Source organism: Eubalaena glacialis, chromosome 3 (genome assembly GCF_028564815.1).
Source record: "Eubalaena glacialis isolate mEubGla1 chromosome 3, mEubGla1.1.hap2.+ XY, whole genome shotgun sequence".
Classification (NCBI taxonomy): Eukaryota; Metazoa; Chordata; class Mammalia; order Artiodactyla; family Balaenidae; genus Eubalaena; species Eubalaena glacialis.
The window spans coordinates 74,897,917-74,924,739 of record NC_083718.1 but is presented as its reverse complement, the minus strand read 5'-3'; the positions used below and the strand labels follow the sequence as shown (position 1 = coordinate 74,924,739).

Here is a 26,823-nt window from a genome sequence, read left to right as displayed (position 1 = left end):
CAGAAGACCTAGACATTTCTCCAAAGAAGACATACAGATGGCCAAGAAGCACATGAAAAGATGCTCAACATCACTAATTATTAGAGAAATGCAAATCAAAACTACAATGAGGTATCACCTCACACCAGTTAGAATGGGCATCATCAGAAAATCTACAAACAACAGATGCTGGAGAGGGTGTGGAGAAAAGGGAACCCTCTTGCACTGTTGGTGGGAATGTAAATTGATACAACCACTATGGAGAACAGTATGGAGGTTCCTTAAAAAACTAAAAATAGAACTACCATATGATCCAGCAATCCCACTACTGGGCATGTACCCAGAGAAAACCATAATTCAAAAAGACACATGCACCCCAATGTTCATTGCAGCACTATTTACAATAGCCAGGTCATGGAAGCTACCTAAATGCCCATCGACAGACGAATGGATAAAGAAGATTTGGTACATATATACAATGGAATATTACTCAGCCATAAAAAGGAATGAAATTGGGTCATTTTTTGAGACGTGGATGGATCTAGTGACTGTCATACAGAGTGAAGTAAGTCAGAAAGAGAAAAACAAATATCGTATATTAACGCATATCTGTGGAACCTAGAAAAATGGTACAGATGAACCGGTCTGCAGGGCAGAAATTGAGACAGAGATGTAGAGAACAAACATAAGGACACCAAGGGGGGAAAGTGGCGGAGGGGTGAGGGGGGTGGTGTGATGAATTGTGCGATTGGGATTGACAGGTATACACTGATGTGTATAAAATTGATGACTAAAAAGAACCTGCTGTATAAAAAAATAAATAAGGAGGATTACTGGACTGAATGTCAATATTATGACATATATGAGTGTGTTTCATGTTTGGTAATTGCAATCATTGTTGCTTTTGTTGTGGTCATCCATGTACAATGCTTGGTGTCAGTCTATTTATCTCTTGTAAAAATAAAATACAGTGTGTGTGAAAAAAAAAAAATTAAAAAAAATAAAAAGAAAAAAATAAAAATTTGTTGAGGGAAGGTCATATTAATTGTTCTTACCGTAATAAAATAAAATTTTTAAAAATATTGCAAAGTACTTCTTTGTGCCTACCTCATTGTGCACATATGTAAATCTTTCCCTAGGGTAAATTATAAGTGGAATGTTTGGATCAGAGTGTATATATATGTTTTAATTTAAATTATCTTTTAATTTGTATACCCAGTGGCAGAGTATGAGAGTATCTATTTCTCCACACTACTGCCAAATTTCATAGTTTCACACAAAATTTTTGCCAATCTGATGGATAAAATTGGTATTCAACTACTGCTTTAATGTTTGTCTTTCTCTTTCTAGTGAGGTTGAGTGCTTTTAGATGTTTACTGGCATTATATTTTTCCTCTGTTAAATGCTTTTTATTGATTTGGCCCATTTTTCTAGTGGTTTTTAAAAAAATGATTTATGGAGGTTATTTATTTATACCAGAAAAATACATACACATTGTTTTGTTCTAAAATTTCAAATATTTATCTTAGCCTGTTGCTTGTCTATTAAGTTTATGATGTCATTTACCTCAAAGATGTTTTGAATTTTGATGAAAAAATTTATCATTCTTTTCATTTGTGGATTTTGCTTTCTATGTCTCATTTATGCAGGTTTTCCTTTAGCTCACAGCAGATTCTCAGTATTTTCCAAAAATAATTTTATAGTTCTATTTTTACATTTTGGGCTCTTTATTTTTGTGTGAGATATGAAGATACCTTTATTTGTTTTTGAAAATGCTATTGAATCATCTGAAACTTTTCACTGATTCTAAATGCCCCTTTTCTCATATAGAAAGTTCCCACTTATATATGAGTTTTTTCTTGTGTATATGAGTATTGTCTATTCTCTTCATTGTTCTATTTATCTATTTCTTTGTCAATCCTGTATTTAGGGAGGCCTTTCCTGACCACCTTACCTGAAATAGCCCTCATCCATTCTCCATCACATTACAGCATTTTATTGTCTTCATGGCATGTATATCTCTTTAGGTTTCTTATTTATTTACTTGTTTGCTTGTGTATTATAAGCTCCATGATGACAGGGGTCTTCTCTGCCTTTTTTAGCACCTAGAACAGCACCTAATAGACTTTCAGAAAATAGTTGCTGAACGAATGAATGAAGGCCAATGACTTTTCATTTTTATTTTTAAGGTTTGAATAAATTTTTTTCAAAGGAATTTGCACTGTTAACCAAAGAAGTGGGTAGAGAAGGACCTTTTATCTTCTTGAAATTCTTCCATGTATGTTTATGGATTCTATTCACATGTCACATTGCTTAAATATTGAACCTTTGGAAAAATTCATTCAAAGAGGCAGTAAAGGGTGATGTCTGTTTATTACAAGCTTTGGAGATACTTCCTTTTAGGGTATGGAATTTGGAATAGCCAGATACAATCACTGAATATGTGGCTCAAGACAATCATTAATTCATTCTGCAACTATTTATCCAGCACTCTGGTAAGTGCTGGGAATGCAATGGTGAGTAAAATAAACATGGAGCTTATGGGGGTGCAGACACTAATAAGACAACCACAACAACGAATATACAATTATAAACTATGATCATTCCTATGTAGAAGAATTATAAGATTCTTTCAGTGCCTGTACAATCAAGGGGGTAAGAGAATATTTCACTGAGGAAGTAACCATTGAATGGAGATTTGAACCAGATGAAGAGAGGAATGAAACTTTTTAACAGAGGCCCTGAGGTGGTAGGAAATGAAAGAAAAAAATGAAAGAAGTCTGAAAGTAGCTAAATAGAAATGTTGAGCAGGAGTGTAGCTCTGGTGACGTAGCAGAGGCCAGATCAAAGGAGAGTGTAGTTTTTTAAGGAACCTCCATACTGTTCTCCATAGTGGCTGTACCATATGACCCAGCAATCCCACTACTAGGCATATACCCTGAGAAACCATAATTCAAAAAGAGTCATGTACCAAAATGTTCATTGCAGCTCTATTTACAATAGCCAGGACATGGAAGCAACCTAAGTGTCCATCAACAGATGAATGGATAAAGAAGATGTGGCACATATACACAATGGAATATTACTCAGCCATAAAAAGAAACAAAATTAAGTTATTTGTAGTGAGGTGGTTGGACCTAGAGTCTGTCATACAGAGTGAAGTAAGTCAGAAAGAGAAAAACAAATACCGTATGCTAACACATATATATGGAATCTAAGGAAAAAAAAAAAAAAGGTCATGAAGAACCTAGGGGTAAGACGGGAATAAAGACACAGACCTACTAGAGAATGGACTTGAGGATATGGGGAGGGGGAAGGGTAAGCTGTGACAAAGTGAGAGAGTGGCATGGACATATATACACTACCAAACGTAAAATAGATAGCTAGTGGGAAGCAGCCGCATAGCACAGGGAGATCAGCTCGGTGCTTTGTGACCACCTAGAGGGGTGGGATAGGGAGGGTGGGAGGGAGGGAGACGCAAGAGGGAAGAGATATAGGAACATATGTATATGTATCACTGATTCACTTTGTTATAAAGCAGAAACTAACACACCATTGTAAAGCAATTATACTCCAATAAAGATGTTAAAAAAAAAAAAAGGAGCGTGTAGTATAATGACAAACAAAGAGAAAAACAAAATAAACAACAACAAAAAGACCTAAGTAGATTTTAGAGTAATACAAACCCTGGGTTCATGTATGAGTTTTGGTGCCTATCAGCTGTGTAACCAGATCAGTTTTAACCTCTTCCTCCTCAATTACCTTACTGATGAAAACAAACCTCATTGGGTTACTGTGAATATTACATGAGATAGTCCTTGGTACGTGTTAGATATCCATGGTATAGTTATAGTACTCCTAGGTTTGTTAATGGTTCTTTTGTGTTTGTTAGCTGCTGGACACCCTAATTTTAAGCAAACAAAGCAGAAATAGTCACTGGTATTGGAGATTCACAGCCTGCAACCAAGTAAGAGTTTCCAAAAGAAAATTCAGTCAACACTTTTTGAGTAACTTGTGAACCCTTAGTTCAGTTAAAAACTGTTTTTGAGCACCTCCTTTGTATGAGATATAATGTATTCTTTTAGAGATACAAGAATGAGTCATTTTGAAGCTAATGATTAAATGGGTAATTTTATAACAATGTTATGGAGGATCTAATAGAAGCAAATTCAGTGTGTGAAGGGAATGAGGTGTAGGAGACAGTCCTTGAAGAAGGAACCACTGGGGAAGGTCATGGAGGGGAGAAAGTAATGGCCAAGAACCCACAAGGAAGGTGTCATGAAAGAGAATTGTAGCACTCTTCTTCAAAAGGCTGCTAAGAGAGGGTGGTTACCCAAGGCAGTGCTCGCAAGGCTGAATGGCTGCTCACAAGGAGCTCAGATCTTTGTAGAAGGACATCCTGGATCATGGTCATGGGTTAGTGCTAGACTACAGCCAAGATCAATGTCTCCAAGGTCTGCCTGTGTGTTTCTTTTCTGGGCATGTTTGTTTATCGACTCATTCATAGAAACACATTGTTCCTGCTGCTGGCAGTGAGTAGGCACTGAGACATATTTTATCTCTCCAAATCAATGCCATGAAATTATGGTCATCACACTTTTGTTGTCTGTGAATCACTTGCCCCTGCCCCCTACCATGACGCCCCTTTAGTCTTTTGTGTTTGATTAGTTTTTGGCTCCATCCCCCTCAGGCAGAACTATCTGAATACCTATTTTTTTTTCTTACCACTTTGGGTGGGTCAGAGTTCTACTGCCTAGAAAACATCATAGAAAGCTCCTGTTCCCTCAAAAAAGTGTCTTAGCTATGTCATCCTATTATTTACTCTATTCCCATTATTGCCCATTAAAATCTTATTCATCCTTCAAGAATCTGATCAGATGCTGATTTCCTCATGAAACCTTTTCTGATCACTCAAGCTTAAAGGGATTTTGTCTCCCTTTATAATTTTGTTTTACATATTTTTCCTAACAGTGGATCCAGTGTTTGTTGACTATTAGTGTTACCTGGAAGAGACTTTCTTTTTTAAATAAACTTTATTCTTGAACAGTGTTATATTTACAGAATCATTGCAAAGATGGTACATAGATTTCCTATTTACCCACTACCCAGTTTCCCCTATTATTAACATCTTACATTAGTGTAGTACATATGTCGTAGTTAATGAACCAATATTGACACATCATTATTAACTAAAGTCTCTACTTTATTCAGATTTCCTCAGTTTTCCCCACATGTCCTTTTTCTGTTCCAGGATCCCATCCAGGATGTCACATTACATTTAGTCGTCCTGTCTTCTTTGTCTCCCTTAGCTGTGTCGGTTTCCCAGACTTTCTAGTCTTGGGTGACCATGACAGTTTTGAGGATTATGTATCAGGAATTTTGTAGAATTTCCCTCAATTGGGATTTGTCTGATGTGTTTCTCATGATTAGGCTGGAGTAATGGGTTTTTGGGAAAAAGACCACAGAGGCTAAGTGCCATTCTCATCACATCATATCAAGGATACATACTATCAGTGTGACTTATCAAAGTTGATGCTAACCTTGATCACCTGGCTTGAGGTAGCGTTTGTCATGTTTCTCTACTGAAAAATTACCTTCTCCATTTCCATACTATACTCTTTGAAGAAAGTCACTGTGTGCAGCTCACACTTAAGGAGTCGGGGGTGGGGAAGTGAGAAGGGTGGTTATGCACCACCTCTTTAAGAGTAGAGAGTATCTACATAAATTATTTAGAATTCTTTTGCATGAGAAATTTGTCTATTCTCCTCCATTTGTTTATTCAATCATTTATTTATATCAACATGGACTTGTAAATATTTATTTTATATCTTGAGTTATAATCCAATACTACTTTATTCATTTTGTTGCTTAAGTTGTTCCAGCTTTGGCCACTGGGAACTCCTTCTGTTGGCTCCGTGTTCCTTTGCCATATCCCCATCATTTTTGTGTATGCTTTCTCAATTTGGAGCACTAAAAGATTCTCCAAGATCATCATATTTCCTGCCCCAGTCCTGGAATTAGCAGTTTCTCCAAGGAACCCTGGTTCCTTTTATTGGAGAATGGTATTAGAAGTCAAGATCTGGGTACTAGGTTTGCTCGTTGCTATGGGGGTGTCATTGCTTCTAGGCCCTCTTAACTTATATAGCAAGGAGATAGATATATGTGTGTGTGTACTAACCTGTGTGTACACATATCTATAAATATTTCCACATGTAACCATCTATATCTCTATTAAGCTAAATGTGAGTTCATGCTGATGTCTCAACTCTAATCCATTAATAACATGGATTATTCTGGGGGAGCTTAAAAATACAGAATTTCAGGTACCATTCCAGAGCTAATAAATTAGGATAAATATTGACCTTACATCTTTTGAAAGGCAAACACATTAACGTCATTGAATGTTTTTCTTGGTTTAATACTGGAATCAATCTTAAAATTATGAAAACATTGTAAATGTAAGTTTTACTTTATCACCATTCACAATTTGGGTAAGTATTTATCTTACTAAAACTTTGTTACCCACCTATAGTTTGGCTAATTTTAATTCCATGAGTATATGATCTAATAGAGTTTGAAAATTCTTATATTACATAACTATTGAATGTCCCAGAGTCTGAAAATTCTTCTAGTATGTGACTATTGAATGTCCCATTCAAGTATTAAAATCCGTGATTTAAAGTTCTGAATATAGAAATAAACACTGTAAGAACACAAAGATGCAAGTTGTGTTCATTCATGTCGAAAGTAACTGCCTCACTCATTTCCTCTCCTTGTCTTTCTTGTTTTCCTGCATTTTTGGTGGGCTGCAGGCTCCAGTTCCAACACCATCTTCTGAGATGATCCTGATTCCCAGAATGCCCTTGGTGCTGCTCCTGCTGCTGCCTATCTTGAGTTCTGCAAAAGCTCAGGTTAACCCAGGTAACACAGCCATTGCTCAGCCCCACGCTGGAAGACAGCTGAACACTCAAGCCCATCAATGTTCATCTTGGGAAAGGCACTGCTAAGGGGCCCAAAAGGTCATTCCTCCCTCCCTTTTTTTCCCTTCATGGTGAAACCTGGCCATAGCAGGAACAGAAATTACTATACTCTCTCTATGACATTTTGAATATTGTGAAAGGGCTTCTTATATGGAGTAGGGTAGAATAAAAGGAAAATTTTTAAAAAAGGGAAGTGGAAGAAGCAAACATTTGCTTCTTCATCTTCTGGGATACCGAAGGAGAGAATTTTTAGATGGCTTGGAGAAATTCTGCAGGTTGGTTTTCTAGTTATGTTTGGCTGTCTGAGGCCTGTATTTTACTTGGAGGTCATGTTATGCTTTGGGGACCCTGGTCTTGTAGGATCTCTTTCCTACAGGGTGTGGCCATGCTCAAAAATAGGTATGTTAGTCCCCTTCCCCCAATTTTTAAAATTACATGTATATTTTAACTTTAAATTGAAGTATACAATTGTATCACTTGTATATTACCATAGTAATGCCACTTAACAACTTATGCAAAATTGGTGATTTAGTCTGGTCTTTGTTGGACTATTCTTCTGGTCTCTTCTGGATTCATGCACATATCTGGGAGTAAGCTGGTTATTGGCTCATTGAGGATGGCCTTGGCTCTGACAACTGGGGCAACTTTGCTGTGCTCTCTTCCAGCAGATTAGTATAGATATGTTTTAATGGAAATTGCACAGCAGCTAGAGCAGAAAGGGAAACATGTAGCATGTTTCAAGCCAGTGCTTGAGTCATATTCTCTGAGGTATCATTGTCCAAAGCAAGTCACGTGGCCAAGCCCAGAGTCAGAGTGGGAGAGCACAAAAAATTACACAGGGAAGGTCTGAATACCTTCAGGGAAGGGAAGTGTGAAGGGTTGAAGTCATTTTTTTCATTTTGCCACAAATGTAAGTATAGGAAAGTAGATATAGCATAAGTGCTCAATTTGATGAATTTTACAAACTGAGCACATCCATCTAAGCAGTATCCAGATTAAGAAACAGAACTGTACCAGCACTTCAGAAGCTCTCCTCGCACTCTCTTTCAGTCACTTTTCCCCACCCTCACCCCAAGGGTAGTCATTATTTTGTTTTCTAACAACATAAATTCATTCTTCCTGTTTTTGTACTTTATATAAGTGGAGTCATCTTTTGTGTCTGGCTTCTTTCATTCAATATTTTGTTCCTGATATTCATCCATATCATTGCATGCAGTTGGTGACTGTTTCCATTGTTGTATATTATTATTTTATTTGAATATTTTATTTATTCAGTCTACTGTGGATGGGAATTTGGATCATTTCCAGTTTGAGCTCATTATGAATAAAGCTCCTGTAACCCTTCTTGTAAAGGTTTTTTGATAGAGGTATATACTCAAGTCAAAAGACTTGAGTATATACCTAGAAGTGGCTTATATGTTTCATATAATCTGTTTTTCTGCATGTGGCCAAAGAGTTTTCCAAAGTGATTTTACCAATATACCACCTCATGGCAGTGTATGAGCATTCCGGTGGCTTCATTCTATATTTGGATTCCTGAGGGCATTTTCATTTCCTCTTCTTCATATAGCATGAGTGTACATTTGTGAAATGCTTACCTTATTACTTTCTTATAATAAGCTTAGTTGGTGCATCTCAGATCTGAACTTTGACACCATTCTTTCATTTTTCTGCTTTGTATTCCTCTCACCTAGTTGAAGTCTGGTTGCCTCCTACTACCTTTACCAAGCTCAGTGTCATTCTCCCTGCTTTGGTCTCCAAGGAAGAGTTGCTGTGAATGCACAGAATGGTAGGATGTTTTGGTGCTTGGCACACTCATAGAGACTGGTATGACATGAGGCTATTTAAATGACTAAACCAAAAGAGCTAGCCATCTGTGTTTGACAACATTGCTGTAGCCCTGGAACAGAAAACAGGCTGTTTGAAGACAGCAAGCAGTTATCTTTAAAACATTTTCCCCCATTCCTGGCATCAACTATTTCTACTGGCTCTTTCTGCCAAGGAAAAAGAAATAAAGGTCTTGACTTGCAAAGATCTTTATAGGAACATGGAATATTTGAGGTATGTTGAGGGGATAATACTTCCCTCTACCATTTCTGGTATTTTACCAAGTTAAGCTGGAGACAAGCAATGGGAAGCAGTGAGTCTAGTCACAAAGCTTGGGGCTCATGGAGGCTTAGGGCTCGCACACACTGATGAACTCAGAGTAGGCACATAATAAATGCGTGTTGATTTAAGGATGACTTTTCAGAAGTCCTTATTGGTGTCACCGAAGGACTGAAAGTAATAGAGTAAATTCTTGGCCAGTTAGATTTTCCCCACAGGCTGGCCATTTGGTATAAATAGATGAAATGTTGGAGTTAAGTCAGGAGAATTGGGCTGTAAACAAATCTTATATACAATCTATAGTTAAAATATTGAAATATGTTTTAATGGATTATTAAGTGTAAATATTGTTTGGCAAATAGTAACTGGGCTAAGCATTAAATTCAATTAATATATAAAGTCTAAAACAAGCACTGATTTAAGCTCATTTTGAAGATTTCACCATGGCCATTGGTCAGTGAGCCTTCTGTCTTAGTATGACTTATTCATAATAAGGATATTGAATATTTAAAAATATCAATCTAGACAAAGAAGCAGAAGCCAACAGAGGGTGAATAATGTTGCTATTTAGAGAAATTCTCTACAACTGAGATCATAAGTGTCCTACAGTTGCCACCCCCATGGAGGCTGCAGAGTAGTGCTAGTGTGATACAGGTCAAGGCATGAGGGCAGTTGGGCTGGTGGCTCACTGCTCTGAAGCACTGGAGTTTTGACAGTGGCAGCAAAGCAGGTAGTGGGTCAGGTGATGTTAGTAGCATTTCCAATAGTGGCAGTGTTGAAATTGGTATTGTCACTATGGGCTGCTGTGGAAGGTTTGCAAGTCCACATGGGAAATACTGACATACAGGTGTGTGTACATAGTCTGGAAGTGTGAAAAGTGTGCCTAGCCTTCTTCTATCTGCAACAGAGCATCAGGGATTGGGACCTACTGACTGTCAGTTCAAGGAGGAAGTCATTGGAAAAGTTTGAGGCAGTTCCCTCTGTCACCATCTTGTCTCAGGAGAATCATTTAGCTATTGGCATCTGCATCAAAGAATCATACCAACAATTTCTGAACAACATTTCTACAAATCATCAAATGATTTAGATATTATTAGAACATTCTAATAAATGATTTGCAGTTCATTTGGAAAATAATATTTAACTCACTTAGAAAATTATTTTGAGAACAATCCTAGTTACAATCCTGGCTTGGTTTTTTTTTTTTTTTTTTTATTGAAGTGTAGTTGCTGTACACTATTATAGGTGTACAATGTAGGGATTCACAATTTTTTAAGGTTATACTCCATTTATAGTTATTATAAAATAGTGGCTATATTCCCCATTTTGTACAGTATATCCTTGTAGCTTGTTTTATACCTAATAGTTTGCACCTTTTAATCCCCTACTCTCCCCTCTGGTATTGCCCCTTCCCCCTTCTCTCTCCCCTCTGGTAACCACTAGTTTGTTCTCCATATCTGTGAGTCTGCTTCTTTCTCGTTATATTCACTAGTTTGTTGTATTTTTTAGATTCCACATATAAATGATATCATACAGTATTTGTCTTTGTCTGACTTATTTCACTTAGCATAATGCCCTCCAGTTCCATTCATGTTGGTGAAATGGCAAAATTTCATTATTTTTTATGGTTGAGTAGTATTCCATTGTATATATACACCACATCTTCTTGATCCATTCGTCTGTTGAAAGATATTTAGGTTGCTTCCCTTGGCTTGGTCTTAAATTAGTTGCATAACGCTAAGTCATTATATTTTTCTTTGTACTTTCTTAATCCTTTCACCAGTAGTAAAATGAAGTTGGATTAGATAATGTATGAGATCCTTTGTCACAAACCTACTATGATTTAGTGGTATGGGAACTTTACTGCCCATATTGGAAGATATTGCTAGGCTTTGGGCTTGGAAACAGGGTCCCTGAACTTGCATGGCTATTCTTTGTAAGAAAGACCATTTGTCCCCAGCTCCCTGCCACTTCCCAGGCTCAAGGATCTAAAGTCTGAACTTCAGAAGAATCTTGCCTTTAAGGCTAAGCACATAGGAGATAGCTGATGAATATTTTTACAATTTAAATCCTAAAATGCTCCCTAGTGAGAAGTTGAGTCCAGAAACTCCACCCCAGCCTAGCCTGCAGGAGCTTCATAGCACTAGAAGCCACCTTCCCTAGAGCATCTTTTTCTCTAGAGGTGGGTCCAAGAGGAAACCTTTTAGACAGAAGAAATAGCACAAGCAATGGCTGGGAGGGAAGGAGAGTACACATGCAGGGTGATGAGCGAAGGACCCAATAGGGCAGTTTGCCTTCCTCCAGTAGGGTCCGTGGGTCAAGAACCCTCTTTCTTAACTTGGGCTGGGGCTACTGGACTTAATAGGAGAGCCGAGGCTACCTTCATGGGAAATGGACACCTCTAGACTCCACAATGAAGTACAAGAATACTCCTGGCTATTGAAGTTGTTTGATCAGTCACCAGGGTCAGGCTCCTCCAGAATGTATAAAACCAGTGTTTCAGTGGCCATTAAGGGTCCAGAACCTTGTGGAGTTCCAGGTAGGAGGAAGTAATAGAAGTAACCTGGTTATCCTGAAAACCTAGTCCTGAAAACCTGAAGTCCTGAGGACTCACTCAGCCAACTAGATAACTGCTGTATGTGAAGAGCACATGGGCAATTGGCTCCACTCTCCTGACTTGGCTTGTGACAACTACTTGTGGTTGGAAAAGGGAGAAACACCTCTTCTCCCCAACAGGCAACCCAGGCATTTAGGATCCATGGTACAGAGCCAGGGCAAGGCAGTGCTGGGACTTCCCATTTCCATCCTGGATTTTCCCCTCATAGGAAGCAGGCAACTTGCTAGCAGTTCAGAGCTCTGGGGTCGGGGAGTCCTCCTTTGGTATCTAGAATGTTCCCACTTTGAAAGGAGGAACAAAGACATTAAGGGTTTGAGATTCAGAGAGGAGTTCTCCTACTGGCTCCAAATTGGTTTTCGGTTCATCCCTGTGGTTTTATTCTTTCCAGCATCAGTCCTGCATTCAGTGAGTTCTTAGGGTCTAGGGACCTAGAATCCTAGGCTATTCATGCTGCAATGAACCTTAGAGATATTTAAGTCCTTCCTTCTCATTTTACAGATAAAGGAACTGGGCATCAAAGGGGGTGAATGCTTTGTCCATGACTGCACACATAGCTAATGGCAAAGCAGGGACCCCAGGTTTCTTCCACCAGACTACCCACTCCTCTGGGAGCCATTTGAGGAAATGATCTTTCTCTAATAATCATGTGTAGCTGGGCAGCCTCATGGTTTCCTTTCTGTGACTTCTGATGTACATTTATGGGGGTGAGAGGTAATTTGGGTTTGAGGGACAGCCTGAAGCCAAGGAATCGGGTAAGACAACAGGATCCTGTAGAGGTCACACTTGGAACCTCGATCTTGTTAGCACACTCAGCGAGCAAGGCTAGAGCTAGAAGCCCTTCCGGACCAACTCACCCTTGCAAAGAAACCAAAGTACTGGAGATGCTCTGGTGCTTTCTGCAGAGTTGTCCCCTTCTCCCCACTCCCTCGTCTCCCACCAAGGCTGATACCTGCTACATTACCTACACACGTTTCCATACTGAAAAATCATTTTTGTTTCCCAGGGTTCTCATTACTCATTTTCTCCAGAGATGTGCTGAGAGGGTTTATGGGGCCTCAACTGTTAATCAGAATGCGGTGCTAGTTCCAGGTTTCTGAAACCAGGCCTGAGGTGCTAAGGCTGTGTGTTTGTACGTATGTGTACGTGTGTACTTTATATGGCTTGAGCAGGGCCCTGGGAAGGCACCTCCTGGGTTGAATTTCTCATAAGTGAGCAATGCTAGCTGCTGCCCAGATTGGCTCTTTCTTGCTTGTATGTTTGTTGGTCGAGTCTAGCCTCAGGGTGGCCTTTGGTATCCTTCCTGCCAGTAAAAGGATCTTTCTCTGGGGGTAACAGGAACTCATTTGCCCCTTAAGCACTCTTAGTTGTGCCAAATGGGGGAAAAGAGAATGCAAATTTTGAAGAAGAATACCAACTAATATTTAATGAGCACTTAATATATTCCTGGTACCATTCTAAGTGGTGTCAACAAATTTAATCTTCACAATCATCTCATGAAGTAGGTGGTATTGTTATTCCAGTTTCACCGAGGGGAAATTGAGGCCCAGAAACATTAGGTAACTCAAGATTATAGACCTAGCCAAGTGGCAGAGCTGGGATGTGATCCTCCTCCGGGGAGCACATTCTTGACCTCTGTGCTCTACCGCCTCCTGGAGTGTTAGACTCACTGAGTGTTTGTGCTACCCAATCACATCAAGTCTCCAATGTCATGCTGGCTGAGATGGTGAAGGTATGAGTGTGACCCAGAGATAAAGGAATTTGCCAGTCTTAGTGAAAAGAGGAAGGGAGAGAAATGAGCTCAAGTAAAGGCACAGAGCCACAAATAGAAAAACAAGAGGGTGGAGGTGGTTGTCACTGAGGGGCCATAGGGCAAAGATGAGGTCAAGGTGTTGCCAAAAACAGGAACCACATGATTTTTAGGATCCTCGGTATGTGACAAGTGCTTTCCGATCAAAGGCTTTGCCTTCACCCAGTGATAACAAAAGGCTGTGCCAATGTCTTCCCTCCCAGGATGCACGTTCCTTTTGCTGTAAGATTTCAACAAAGCTGGGATCAGGACATTCTAAAATCTAAACAAGCAATAAGCTTCTCTGGGCCCTCTTTCTAGGTTGTCCCCTAAATTGGTGTTTCTTCTTGACCCTGAGGTCATATTTCAGACAGCGTGGAGAGTATGTGCTGAGAGTATGTGCTGAAAATCCATCAGAGTGGGATGACAACAACGATGGTGAAGAGACCACGGCAACTGAGAGATCTAGATTCTAGTTCCAGCTCTGTCACTATCTAGCTTAGTGACTTCAGTTAAATCTCTGCACCTCACTTTGCTCCCTTATAAAATGGGAAGAATAAACTCTGCTTTTTGCAATTCACAGGGTTACTATAGGGAGACCAAATGAGATAATGAAGTCAATGGGCTTTGGAAAGTTATATGCAAATATCAAGGGTTGTGATTTGTTACTTTTGGAAGAGAAGGAAATTAAAATAACCCAAACACTATAAAACAATAGTTTCTATCAAGCAGATGATGGAGGAGGAAAGAGAAAAAGCGTTCATTAGTGACTATTATCGTCCCTTGTGGTCTCCAAGAGAGACTCAAGTTACCTTTGGAGAATAGGGGTTTCTAACAGCCCTGAACTCCGGCCATCCTAATTCCAAGGGATTCAGGGCCGTGTGCCCAGGCTGAGCATATCCATGACGGTGTATTTTTTCTGGGGAGAATAGTGTGATTGTTGACTTAGCTCTTGGTCTTAGCCAACAGGCCTCTGAAGAGCATGGATGTGGTAAGATAGCCCTCCCAGAATTTTTCAGTGGTTTGGACACATACACAGTAAAGTAAAGCAAAAGTTAAGACATTCAAAACAATGAGGGTTTTGGAGCGGGGGGGACTTAAGTGGGGGGTGGTGAGTTGTTAAAAAGTATGCAACTTCTTTTTTTCCTGCTTCACAGATGTTTATGACTTTGGCTATTGTCTTATTTGGTGTGGTGTCGATCTCTTGTGTCCTCATGACGGACACCTATCACAGTGCTTGGCTTATAGAGGCAATCAATAAATATTTAAGGAATAAAAAGAAGGCAGGAAGGAAGGGAAGTTAAGAAGCTCCCAGGCTTCTCTGTTTTTTTCTACAAAAATGGATCTAAACTATGCCATGTGAGACTTGATCTCACAAAGATGTTCAGAAGCTGAGAAGAGGCCATATGATATCATCCCTTTAAATGACGGGAGTGCAAAGTAGAAGGATGATAGACTGAAGTTCCCTGAGCTGCAGCTACTAATGTGCAGTAAAGAGGTCCAGCCTCTGATGTCCGAGGGCTGAGAGAGCCCTTCGCCTTGCAGAGGTAGAGTGCAGCCTCTGTTTATTCCTAAAAGCTTAAGGTCTCCCTCCTTTGGCCTGTGGGCAGAGCATTTTAGTGGTTATAAATAAAGAAAAATGTGCTTAAGTTTACCCAAATACGTGTAAAGCTTTTACTCTAGACTTTTCAAGGGAGGGATTCAGATTTAATCTTTTGGGTGCTGTAAGCTGTAGTCAATATATAAGGGCTAACAATGAAGAGTATCTTCTATGTATAAGCATTGCTAACTTAAGAAATGGTTCATCCTGGCATAAGAGAAGCCCTGGCTATGGGAACAGGCTAAAACCACCTTGAGAAAGCTATAATATTAGTTTGTTTGTTTTTAGTAGGTTAGACCAATACTTAGGACTTTGTCATAGCTTTTCTTATTGAGGAACTTGCTCAATAGTGATAGATGGCTATCCTACTACTACTACTACTATACTACTAGTGCTGCTACTGCTAATACTACTACTACTACTACTGCTACAACTACTAATGATAACAGCAACAATGACATGGTGTATCTATGGCTACTGGTTGTGTTTCTTGATTAAGTAAAATTAATCCTTAATTTCTTTTATGAGGATGAATCTAAATTCCTCTCTTGAAGTGCCAAGAGTAAGAAATTTACAAATACTGGGGTAAATTCAAACAAATTTTTCTTTATTTATAACCACTAAGATGTCCTGAAATTGACTTGGCCCACTTCTCTGTGAGGCTAGGGTGGTCTTCTCTTTAGAAATGTGTTTGGATCTTCGATTTTCTTAAGAGGAGGTGAACCCAAAGTCCAGACTGGCCAACAGTGAAAGCAGTTGGATCTGCCTTTACTTGGTAGGGTAGAATTTCTTCACTCTGGGCAATTGGTAAGGGTATAAGATTGGATTCTTGGTTATTCAGTGCTTTTTAAAAACTCTTGTGTTTTCTCTGTGGCCTCTCTTCCTGGTGGGTCCTGAACTCTAATCTTTGTTTTGTCAGACTCAAAAACTCAGTTCAGCCTTTCAGAGGGTTTCTCCTTAGGTTTCTCCACTGCGTCTCTACACAGCCCCATCATTTGGCAAATGTACTGAGCAAGAAAAAAGCCGCCTGCTAGAAGGATCCCAGGTCTACTTCAAAAGCTCTTAGATTTTATCCTCTAGTGACCCTCTAACCAGTGCAAAGCCGAGTCAGCCTCTTGCCCTTGCCTCCAGTTGACAAAGGGCTACACATGACTACAGAAGTTATGTCACCTGTCAGATTCTCCCTTCTCTGAAGCTTCAGTTTCTCTGTTCTCACTACCTCAGCAGCAATCAGATGCCTTCAAGTAGATGATTTGTGAATTTTATTCAGTTCTTCCAGTTATCCTCAGGGGGAGGGTTACTGCAAGCTACTCCATGCCACCTGGAAACAGAAATAAAAAGTTAACTTTTATCTCGTTGCCGTTGTGATTCATATTAACTGATTATGCTTTGCTTTTCGAATTGGCTAGTAGGAAGCTCAGAGACAAATTTGAGGCCCATCACCAGCAAAAGGTATAGAACCAAATGTAATATTTTGGATATAAACCTTAGCTCCATCTTACCTTATTGTCCCTGTTCTCTTTCCCCTTACCCACATTTCTCCACTTCTTTGTTTATTTATTTACTTAGTATCTTATACAGCTTTGGAAGCCAATTCCAATTTTTTTTTTTTTTTTTTAGAATGAATCAGAGTAAAAATAGTTAAGAAAATAAATAACACCTAACCTTTATTAAATGTTACTGTTCTAAGCATTACTCTGTTCTAAACATTACTATCTAAGTACTTGACATATATAACTCATATTTCCTTACAACATTCTTATAAACAAGTACTATTATTACTGTTAAACTGAGAGGCTTAAAGTTTAATTAATCTTCCTAAGGCCATAAAATCTTTTAATTGCTTAAGAAAACGTGAATGTAATATCCCCTCTCCTTCTCCTAGATATCATTTACTGAGCCCTATTGCCTTCCAGGAAGTGTGCTAAGTTCTTTGCATACATTATATTAAATCTCCACAACAACCCTGCTTGGCAGGATTATTAAAAGACTAGGAAGTTGAGGTTCGGAGAGGCTTAGTAACTTGTCTTGGGGGTCCCGCAATTTGGAAATGGCAGAATCAAGTTTTAAGCATAGACCTATTTTGATTCCAAACTATGCCACGGCTTTCTTCTCAACTCCTGACTCATGGCTACCCAGCTGTGTCTTCAACCTACCTCCCTGTTGAGGGAATGAACACACTATTTTACTACGAGTCTTTCGCTGACTTTGTTAACCAGGAAGAAGAACATATCTTGTCTGACCCTCATCTCGGTACCCAGAAATCTAGTATAGCTTGGGGACCCCTATTCTGGAGCTCTGCAATAACTGTTTCTGGAAAATATTTTGGGCTTTTAGGAAAACTGCAATTCTAAAGAACTGTTCCTAAGGGGAATTTAGACTTGGGCAAAAGAGGTCTTGGCAAAATAGCTTCATTGTACCTAGAGGAACCCAAATAATTTTCCTTGGCACCTAGCAAGATCCCTTTATGTAGATATTTACCTGCACAGTGAACCAGTCTGAAGTAGCCTGCTAGGTAGAGCTTATGGAGAGAAGGGGCCCAAATAACAGCTTCTTTAACTGGATCACCTTGTCCTCTCTGGAGCTGAAAAAACTAGGTCATGGTAGCCTGAGCTTGAAGAAAGAGGAGCCAGGGATCAGGGGATCTGAATTTCAGTCCTGATTACCCTAGTCAGCTGTGCATCCTTGAGTAAGTCAATTCACCTTTCTGGGCCTCAGAGATTCTGATATTTAACATGGAGCCGTTGAAGGGATTGGTTTCCTAAAGTCCTGGCTCTAAAGATTTATGATTGCAAATGTTCCTTTAGGCCGGAGACTGTCTTGGGTCCCCTGGTTGAGCCTAATAACTGCACCCCACCCCCGTCAGTCTTACCTTGCCTGTGCCCAGAGAGGCCCAGCTGTCAGCTCTTCGTGCCTCAGGCCTTCTGTGTGTCGTGTGTGTGTTTTCTTGGAAGCTGCATATAGGACACTCATTGATGGGGGCCTGTGGTCTGGAGCTAACAGTGAGATGGTAAACATCATGGAACAAGCAGCCCTTTCAGGCTCTCAACTTTGGCAGCACAGTGTGAAAATAATTCTTGGAAGCTGGGGCCTGGTGGCCGCTGCTTCTCCTCAGCCTGCCTGCCAGGTTCTACTAGAGCTCAGGATGGACCAAGCTCCCGCCTGGGCATGTAGCAGCCAGTACTGGTAGTTTTCCACTCTGAGAAACTGGAAAAGTGAGTTGGCTTCTCTGTCCAGGAGACTGGTGGATAGTGGAAGCATCAGGAAACCACCAAGACAACTCAGCAGGCAAAATCAGGTGATACTTCTTTGCTGCAGGGTCTCTTGCTTCCCTTGCTATTTTCTGCCTTTTCATGCTGCTTTGTATTTCATAATGTGGAGCTCAGAGGCAGATGGATGGGCTCTGATAAACAATAAGGTAGGCTTGGGGGAAATTAAGGGGACCTGACAATTAGGACTTGGGCCTACTTGGCAATTCTGAGTCTTTGCTATTGGCTGGGATCCCTTCCACAGAAGGAGTTTACCAAAAATAGTCATATTCAATAGGAAAACCACATTGGTACTGCTAAGAAGTGCCACGTTGGCTGCCCTGGGCCAAGGTTCATCCTGGTTCCAAAGACCCACTAGGATGAGAAAGGCCATCCAAGATCATCTTGTCTATTTTCCTGTGTCCTTTCTCTGAGGCCCCTGGCAATACTGATTCATCAAGACACTTTGCCTAATGGCTGCTTTGCTGGCTCTTGTCTCTGAATTCCCTTTCCTCATCCTTATATTCCTTGGTCTCAACTTCTAGACCTCCAGCCACACTCCATTGTCTGAAGAGGGTTTGTAACACTTGTGGCCCAGAGCCTTATTCTAGCTTCAGCTGGGGATCCTCCACTGACTAATATTCATGTCAGAACTTCTCTTCCTTTCATGCAAATGTCCACAAAGCCCTTGAAAGAGCATCCCTGATGCTCACTGTCCTATGGAGATGGTTGTGAGCTGGGAACAAGATGGCGCTCACTCTGACAAACCTTGACCCTTGTCGGGAAAATGCAACTGAGCAGGGTATTTTTTCAGCAAACATGGGCTGAGTATCTTTTGTGGCCAGGCACTTTGGGAGGTTTGGGGGCAGAGAAATGAATCAATTGCAGCACCTGCTCTGAAGAATTCAACTTGTGGTTAAGTTCACAGTCTCCATTCATCCATCCTTGCATTCATCCTTCTGTCCATCTACCCATCTCTCTACCTCCTTGTCTACTTATTTATTTGCCAAATGTGTGTTGAGCATCTAATGGTGCTCTGTGTTGGCAGATGGTGAGGGGGAAAAGAAAGAATCTGATATGATTACTATTCTCAAAATTGCTTACAGTTTCAATAAGCAGGTAAACAAGCGGAAGTAAAATGGAAACTCTCTGGTGAAGGTTGTTACCTAAAAGAACCCCCCATTTTCCCCACCATCACTTTTATCCTCATACCATGTTTTAGTATTTTCCATAGTTTTGTCACACTACCTAAAATAATAATAGCTAATAAGAGCTATAGTCAAATAGACAATTTGATTGCCTATTTTTTAAAAATTTATTTATTTTATTTATTTATTTTGGGCTGTATTGGGTCTCCATTGCTGCACGCGGGCTTTCTCTAGTTGCGGCTAGCGGGAGCTACTCTTCCTTGCTGTGTGTGGGCTTCTCATTGCCGTGGCTTCTTTTGTTGTGGAGCAGGGGCTCTAGGCACGTGGGCTTCAGTAGTTGTGGCACGCAGGCTCAGTAGTTGTGGCACGCGAGCTCAGTAGTTGTGGCTCTTGGGCACTAGAGCGCAGGCTCAGTAGTTGTGGCACACAAGCTTAGGTGCTCCGTGGCATGTGGGCTCTTCCCTGAACAGGGCTCAAACCCATGTCCCCTGCATTGACAGGCAGATTCTTAACCACTGCACCACCAGGGAAGCCCTGATTGCCTATTTGATTGTTGAAAATCTATTGCCTTTTGTCTGTCTCCCCTACCAGAAAGTAAGGTCCATGAGATAAATCATTTTCTCTATCTTGCTCACTACTGTATCTTCAGAATAGTACCTTACACATAGCAGAACCTTATTTGTTAAATAAATACACAAATAGTCATTAAATAAATATACTTGTTAAATAAATCCATGAACAAATCCATGAATAAGTCCATGAATAAATCCATGATAGGTTGCAATAAAATATGTAATGGCCCAGGCTTACAAGGAAGTCTCAGATGTCTGCTGCCTGGTTAAATGTCATTAGTAGGGGCTATCCTTCTCTGACTTCCCAGGTCTTTGTTTTTAAGTTCTGTAATAATAAACAACATAAAACTCTTCTTTTACCACTTTTTCAACAGATATTTATTGAGGACTCAGTTAACGCCAGACACCCTACTAGAAACTAGAGAGACAACAGAGAGAAAGATAGACAGGATCCTGCCCTCAAAACATGTACTGTTTAGTGGGGAGACTGAAATTAAACAATTATTTGTTCTACAAGTGTGAAAGATGCTATAAAGGAAAAGCAGTGCGTTATAAGCATTTAACAGAGATTTCTAATTTAGCTGGGGGCTCAGAGGAATTCCCTAAGGGAGGCATGGCCTGAGAGCTGGAGGATGAACAGGAGTTAGTAGGTAAAGGAGGGGAAAGGAAGAACATTTCAGGCAAAGGGTACATCATGTTTAGAGAGACCTCGAGGCTGGAAGGTACTTTGTGTCGTTGTGAAGTTGAAATAAGACCAGTGTGCTGGGATATAGATAGCAAAGATCTGGGATGTCCCAAGATGAAGCCACATTATCCTGAGAAGAATGAGAAGCTGTTAGAAGGTTTATGTTAGGATAAGGCTTTAGGAAGCTCACCTGTGCTACCATATGGAGAAGGGACAATAGGGGAACCAGGAAGAAGAGCTAGAAGGCATTATAGTTGTCCACATGTGAGATGGTGGAGGCTGGGCCCTGCATAGGAGGTGTGGGGAAGGAGAGAAATAGCTGGACTTAAGAAATTTGCAGGTGATAAATTTGTGGGATTTACTGATGGGCCCAGTGATTCTCAGAGGCCAAGTTTACATCTCACCCCTTGATTGTCTCTTAGCAGAGGTAGCATGTCACCTGTCATCCTGAATTCCTCCTCTCCAATAACACTATATCCATCTCCAGGCAGAGGTTCAGAGACCCTGCTCCTGACTCAGGGAGAGCCCTTCTAGTTTTCGTCAATGTTGTTGCCACTCTGCTGTCTACACACAATGGGCTTAAACCCTTCTGAGTGATGCTTCGGTGTGATGGAAGGGCTGGAGGGGATGAGGACGAGGGGAGCTCTGACACATTTGCATTTTTTTATGTGGAGAGCTGAAGCCTCATCTTCTCCCCCAGGTCCTCTAATTATAAAACTTGATTGTGCATCAGAGTCACCTGGAGGGCTGGCGACACCATACTTTGCTGGGCCCCATCCCCAGAGTGTCTGATCCAGTAGGACTGGGATGGAGACTGAGAATTTGCATTTCTAACAAGTTCCTGGGTGATGGTGATGCTGCTGGTCCTGGGAGCATACTTTGAGGACCACAGCTCTACCACAACGATAGATAAGGAGAACAGAGCCTTCGGGAGGGAGTTGATACTCCTTTACACCCAGGAGAGTATCCTATGTGGGATCTCAGTCTCTCTCTCTCCCTCTTTCTCTGTTAAACAGGGTAAGTTCTTGTAAGACTTTAGTTAGAACACAAAATAGAAAGGATCCCTGAGCCCGGGAAATATAATGGAACTGAAATGTTCCATGAAGGCAGCTACAGCAGCAGCATCTCTGTTGAAACTTCTAGGTTGCTGTTCCCAGGATAAGCAGCGCCTTGGTGGGGAAGTTCTTTGCAACAAAATCATGATTCACCCCGTGCGACCCTCCTTCCCCATTTCTGGTTTACTTTAGATGTTCCAGGAAGCAGTTCTCATTACACTCATGGCTCAGTGACTAGAGATACATGATAGCCAGGAATGAAAGCCCAGTGGGACTGTGAATGAGGATTTCTCTGGCTGTCTGGCAGAGTCCCAGAGGATCATCCTGGGTCCAGGCTGGGAGGGATCTGGGAGCAGTGTGGCTGCACAGCAGAATCACCCGGGAGACTTTAGAAATATGTAGGTTCCTGGGCTCAGCTTCAGATATGCCAAAAACAAATCTCTAAGAGGAGGCTCATAAATATGTATTCTAGAACATTCCCAAGTGATTCTAAAGTAATTGGTCCATGGACTGGCTTTTGAGAACCACTGCCTTAGAGAACGTCTACTCTGACTCCCTTGTTCTCCACAGGAAGAAACTGAGATCTAAAGAGGGTGTGTGGAGTTTGCTCAGATCCCACATGGTTTAAATCAGGGGTCCCCAACCCCCAGGCCTCGGACCGGCACCGGTCCACGGCCTGTTAGGAACTGGGCCGCACAGCAGGAGGTGAGCAGCGGGTGAGTGAGCAAAGCTTCATCTGCCGCTCGCTCTCCATCGCTCCCCATTGCTCGCATTACTGCCCGAACCATTGGTCACATTACCGCCTGAACCATTCCCCCTACCCCACACGCCTCACCCCCTCCCTGCCCCTCATCCATGGAAAAATTGTCTTCCATCAAACCGGTCCCTGGTGCCAAAAATGTTGGGGACCGCTGGTTTAAGTGGTAGAGCCAAGAATGAGTTTGAAATCACTTGATTTTCAGAGGTTGTATAGTTTAGTGAGATCACAGCCTCTAGAGTCAGTTTCTAATCTGAGTTAGTATTTACTCAGTGAAAGGTCTTGGGCAGTTATATAAACTCTTACTAGTAAAATGGGTAATAAGTGGGAAACTTGAAATAATGAGTGACAGAATGCTTACCTCGTTGCCTGCACTTGATAAATGCTTCTAAATGGATGCTATTCTTACCATATTTCATCGAATTTAAGAAACTGCTGACTCTAAGATGTATCATTACTTTCTGTGCCTCTAAGGAAAAAACAAAACAAAACAAAACTATCTATGACTCACTATTTGCTTGCAAGATGCACTCAGATTTGTAGAGATGTTAACATGTGAAAAAAAAAAAGGGAAATGTGATATTCCAATTCTCTTTCCTCCACCCTACCAAGGTTATTATGTTATTAAATTAAATACTTCAACAATAAATGCAGATTTCTGAAGAAGAAGCACACAGTGTGCTAGAAGAACAGCAAAGAGGCCAGCATGGCTGACGGGAAGGGTAGGGTGGAAACGAGGTCCAGGACACTCAGGGCACAGATGATGTGTAAGGATTTTGAATTTTATTATGAGTGAGATGGGAAGTTAATGGAGTGCTTTGAGCAGAAGAGTTACATGATCTGATTTACATTTTAGTAGATACATGGGACAAAAGCAGGCCAGTAGGAGGTTCTTGTTCTCTTCTCGGTGATAGGGGACAGTGAATCGGCCTAGATTGGTAGAACAATATTTGCAAAAGGTAGGTGGGATACAGGAATATTTTTAGAGTAGCTAATAGGATTTACTATCACCTGATGGACTGGATATGAAGTATGAAAGGAGTCAAGGATGGGCCTCAAGATTTTTGGCTCAAGTCATTGGAAGAATGGAGTTGGCTGAAACGGAAAAAGCTAGGGTATGAGCTTTGTAGGGAGACTATATTTTACTCAAATTTCTTCTTATTCTTGATCTATATCTATCTCAAAGGTTTACCTTCTGTTTTCGATAAATGTTTTTTAAGCACCTATTCTCTCCCCAGATGTGCACTGAGAAACAAAAGAAATAAAAACAAACAAGATACAGTCCTTTTATTTTTCCCTCCAAAAGTTTGCCATCTGTAGGGGAGATAGGACTCACAGAAATAATTATATTACATAGCAGTCTGTACCTACTGCTCTAACAGAGATGTTGAAAATGTCACAAATCAGAGGAAGGAGAAATTTATTGGAAGTGGTACTATCCTCCCTCAGAAATGCTTGCTTTAGTTGAGTATGAGTTCATTAGCCTGCAAAAGGAGGGTGCTAGATAATAACTTAGGCTAGTCTTTCCACTGCAGGTACACTGACCTTGCTGTACCTCCAGCAGCCAAGAACGCTCTTTCCTTGCATTTCCTGTGCCCTTTACACGAAGCATGTTCCCCTCTGGAGTCACCTGGCTTGCTGTCTTCCTTCACTGAGCTCTCTGCTCAGTCAGCTTATCTCAGAGGTCTTCCTGATCTCTTCAGTTAAAAGAGCACCTATTCCCTTTCTGTACTTTATTTTCTTCACAGCATTTACCATCTCCTCTCCTGTTAAATTTTTATTTGCTTATCGTCTTCTCTCCCACCCTAGAATGTAAACTCTGTGACAAAAGGCACTTTGCTTTGTTTGCTGTTGTAACCCCATAAAAATCCCCCCCCAATCATTGGGTGAATGAATTAATAACAATAGGATACTTTAAAAACCATGGATTTGGTAAGCAACAAGCAAACAAGTAGATTATCATGCTGTGGGTGATGTTGAGATTGGACTGGATTCGGGAACGAACTTTGGTTTCAGAAGGGACGGAGGGTGCCAGAGAACAGCTCGCTTACTGATCTGCTGAGCTGCCATCAGCATCCTGGCATCTTGGGAGAGACAGCTTTCCTCAGGTCATTCTTTTGGCTAAACCAGAGCCGGGCAGTCTGGTGCACTGGGACAAACTTTGGGTTAGGACTCAGAGATGTGATCTAAGTCAAACCCCTATCGATTAATAGCCATGGGACTTCAGCTGGTTTCCTCATATACAATTTGAAAATAATAGTACATGCCCTCCCTACCACATCGGGTTACTGGGAGGGTAAAAAACAGGTAGGCGGGCTTCCCTAGTGGAGCAGTGGTTAGGAATCCGCCTGCAATGCAGGGGACACGGGTTCGAGCCCTGATCCGGGAAGATCCCACATGCCGCGGAGCAGCTAAGCCCTCGTGCCACAATTACTGCAGCCCGCGCGCCTAGAGCCCGTGCTCTGCAACAAGAGAAGCCACCGCAACTGAGAAGCCCGCGCACCACAATGAAGAGTAGCCCCCGCTCACCGCAACTAGAGAAAGCTCGCGCATAGCAATGAAGACCCAATGCAGCCAAAAATAAATAAATAAATAAATTTATTAAAAAAAAAAGTCATTATAAATATTGGCTATATTTCCTGTGCTGTAAAATTAAAAAAAAAGAGGTAGGCAGTTGGACAGCACTTTTCAAATTGTGAAGAATTGTATTTTAGGGGTCAAGATGGCAATTGGGGGCACTATGACATGGCTGATAGCCAAAAGAGCCAGGAATGTCTGCTGTGGCCAGCCAGGCCCCCTCCCCAGGATGTCCCTGAGGGAAATATACACACAGGGGACAGTGGCAAAGGGAAAGCAAAGTTCTACTTTATTAGAAGCTGGGCTTGTGTCCTAAATGCCAATGCAGGTGCTCTGGTAAACTGGACTGGGGCATGTAGCATGTGGGTTAAAGGTCTCCAGAAGCCTCTCCTTGCCCATTAAGTCACTGATGCTAAGGACTAAAACACTTAGCACATGCAACAACATGTAGGAAAAACTTTGAGGAGGGGACCAGAGCAGACCTTTAGTCAGGGCGTGGCCTTTGCTGCCTGATGGGATGAAGCAGAAGAGAGGACAGTGCCCTGTGTGTGACTTTGAAACGTACATTGACCTCACTCATTGGTAATTTTGGCCTCATTGGGATCCTGTATTAGTATTTCCTCATCCTTACTTCTCCCTTCAATTTCGTATTCCAGAGACTTCAGATTTTGAGAATCTGATGCTTCATTCCTGAACCTCCCAGATTCAAGCATAATGATTATCTGCAGAACCAATCACCTCTGATGGAAAAATTGTACATTTGACAAGAATAGGCAAAATGATACTTTCAAATCGGACTTGGAAAATGCAGTGGACCGTAACATAGACGAGTTTCAGTTGGGTATATGGCCATGTTTCTTGTCAAAGCTGCCTGTATATGGTTTTGCTTAATCATACTGTTTCTTAAAGTGTCAGCTGGCCCTTGACTCAAGTCATCCTTCCCTTTCCTAGGGTTGGACAAGAATCCAGGAGCTTTTCTAGGTGTGATACGGACAGAAGGGCTTCTTGCCTTCAGCTTGTCATGATTATAGTGGATATCCTTATTCTCCAAGCCCTCCATGTTCTTCAGGGACAGCAGTTTGGCTGTTTCTGTGCCAAGCTTGGGCACGATGCTCACATGAAGCCATTTTCCCTTTGATGTTTTGCTGCCTCTCCAGGGAACTTCTAGAAAAGGAGCTTGGTTCCTGTTAGCCCTGTCAGTTGCCTACCTTTGTCTCCTTCTAGCCTAAGGAAACCTCACCCATCTTCCTGCCATCTCTACTTCATCCTACGGTCCCTTAATGAGGGCAGGCTTTCCAGGAAGCCATTAGTCTTCAAGCAGTTTCTTATTTCTGCCCAGTAAACTTAAATCTCCCATGGGGCGAAGGAACAGGAAGGCCTTGGCTACCTGCTTTGGAAAGGGGCGTGAAAATATACAAATAAAAATCTCAGTATATTATCCCACCCCAGAGGTTACTTTTTGAAAAACAGCTTCACTGACATATAATTGACATACAATAAACTACACACATTAAAAATGCACAATTTGATCTGTTTTGACATATGTATAAACCTGTGAAATCATCACCATAATCAAGATTGTGACCATATCCATCACTGTCAAAAGTTTCTCTGTGTCCCCTTGTAATTCCTTCTGCCCACTCCTTCCTTCCCTAGGTAACCACTGATCTGCTTTCTGTCACTGTAGATTGACTTGTTTTCATTTTCTAGAAT

The 26,823-nt window shown here is 41.1% G+C and overlaps 1 protein-coding gene across 2 annotated transcripts in view; it reads left to right on the top strand.

Moving 5' to 3' along the window:
- The window catches only part of DDR2 (discoidin domain receptor tyrosine kinase 2), a 159,060-nt gene that overhangs the window by 90,605 nt on the left and 41,632 nt on the right, over nt 1-26,823 (top strand). For both annotated transcript variants that reach the window (XM_061183165.1, XM_061183164.1), the window contains exon 3: nt 6,792-6,900. In XM_061183165.1, the coding sequence (XP_061039148.1) occupies nt 6,819-6,900 (82 nt within the window). In that variant the 5' untranslated portion in view covers nt 6,792-6,818. The remainder of the gene's footprint in view (nt 1-6,791; nt 6,901-26,823) is intronic.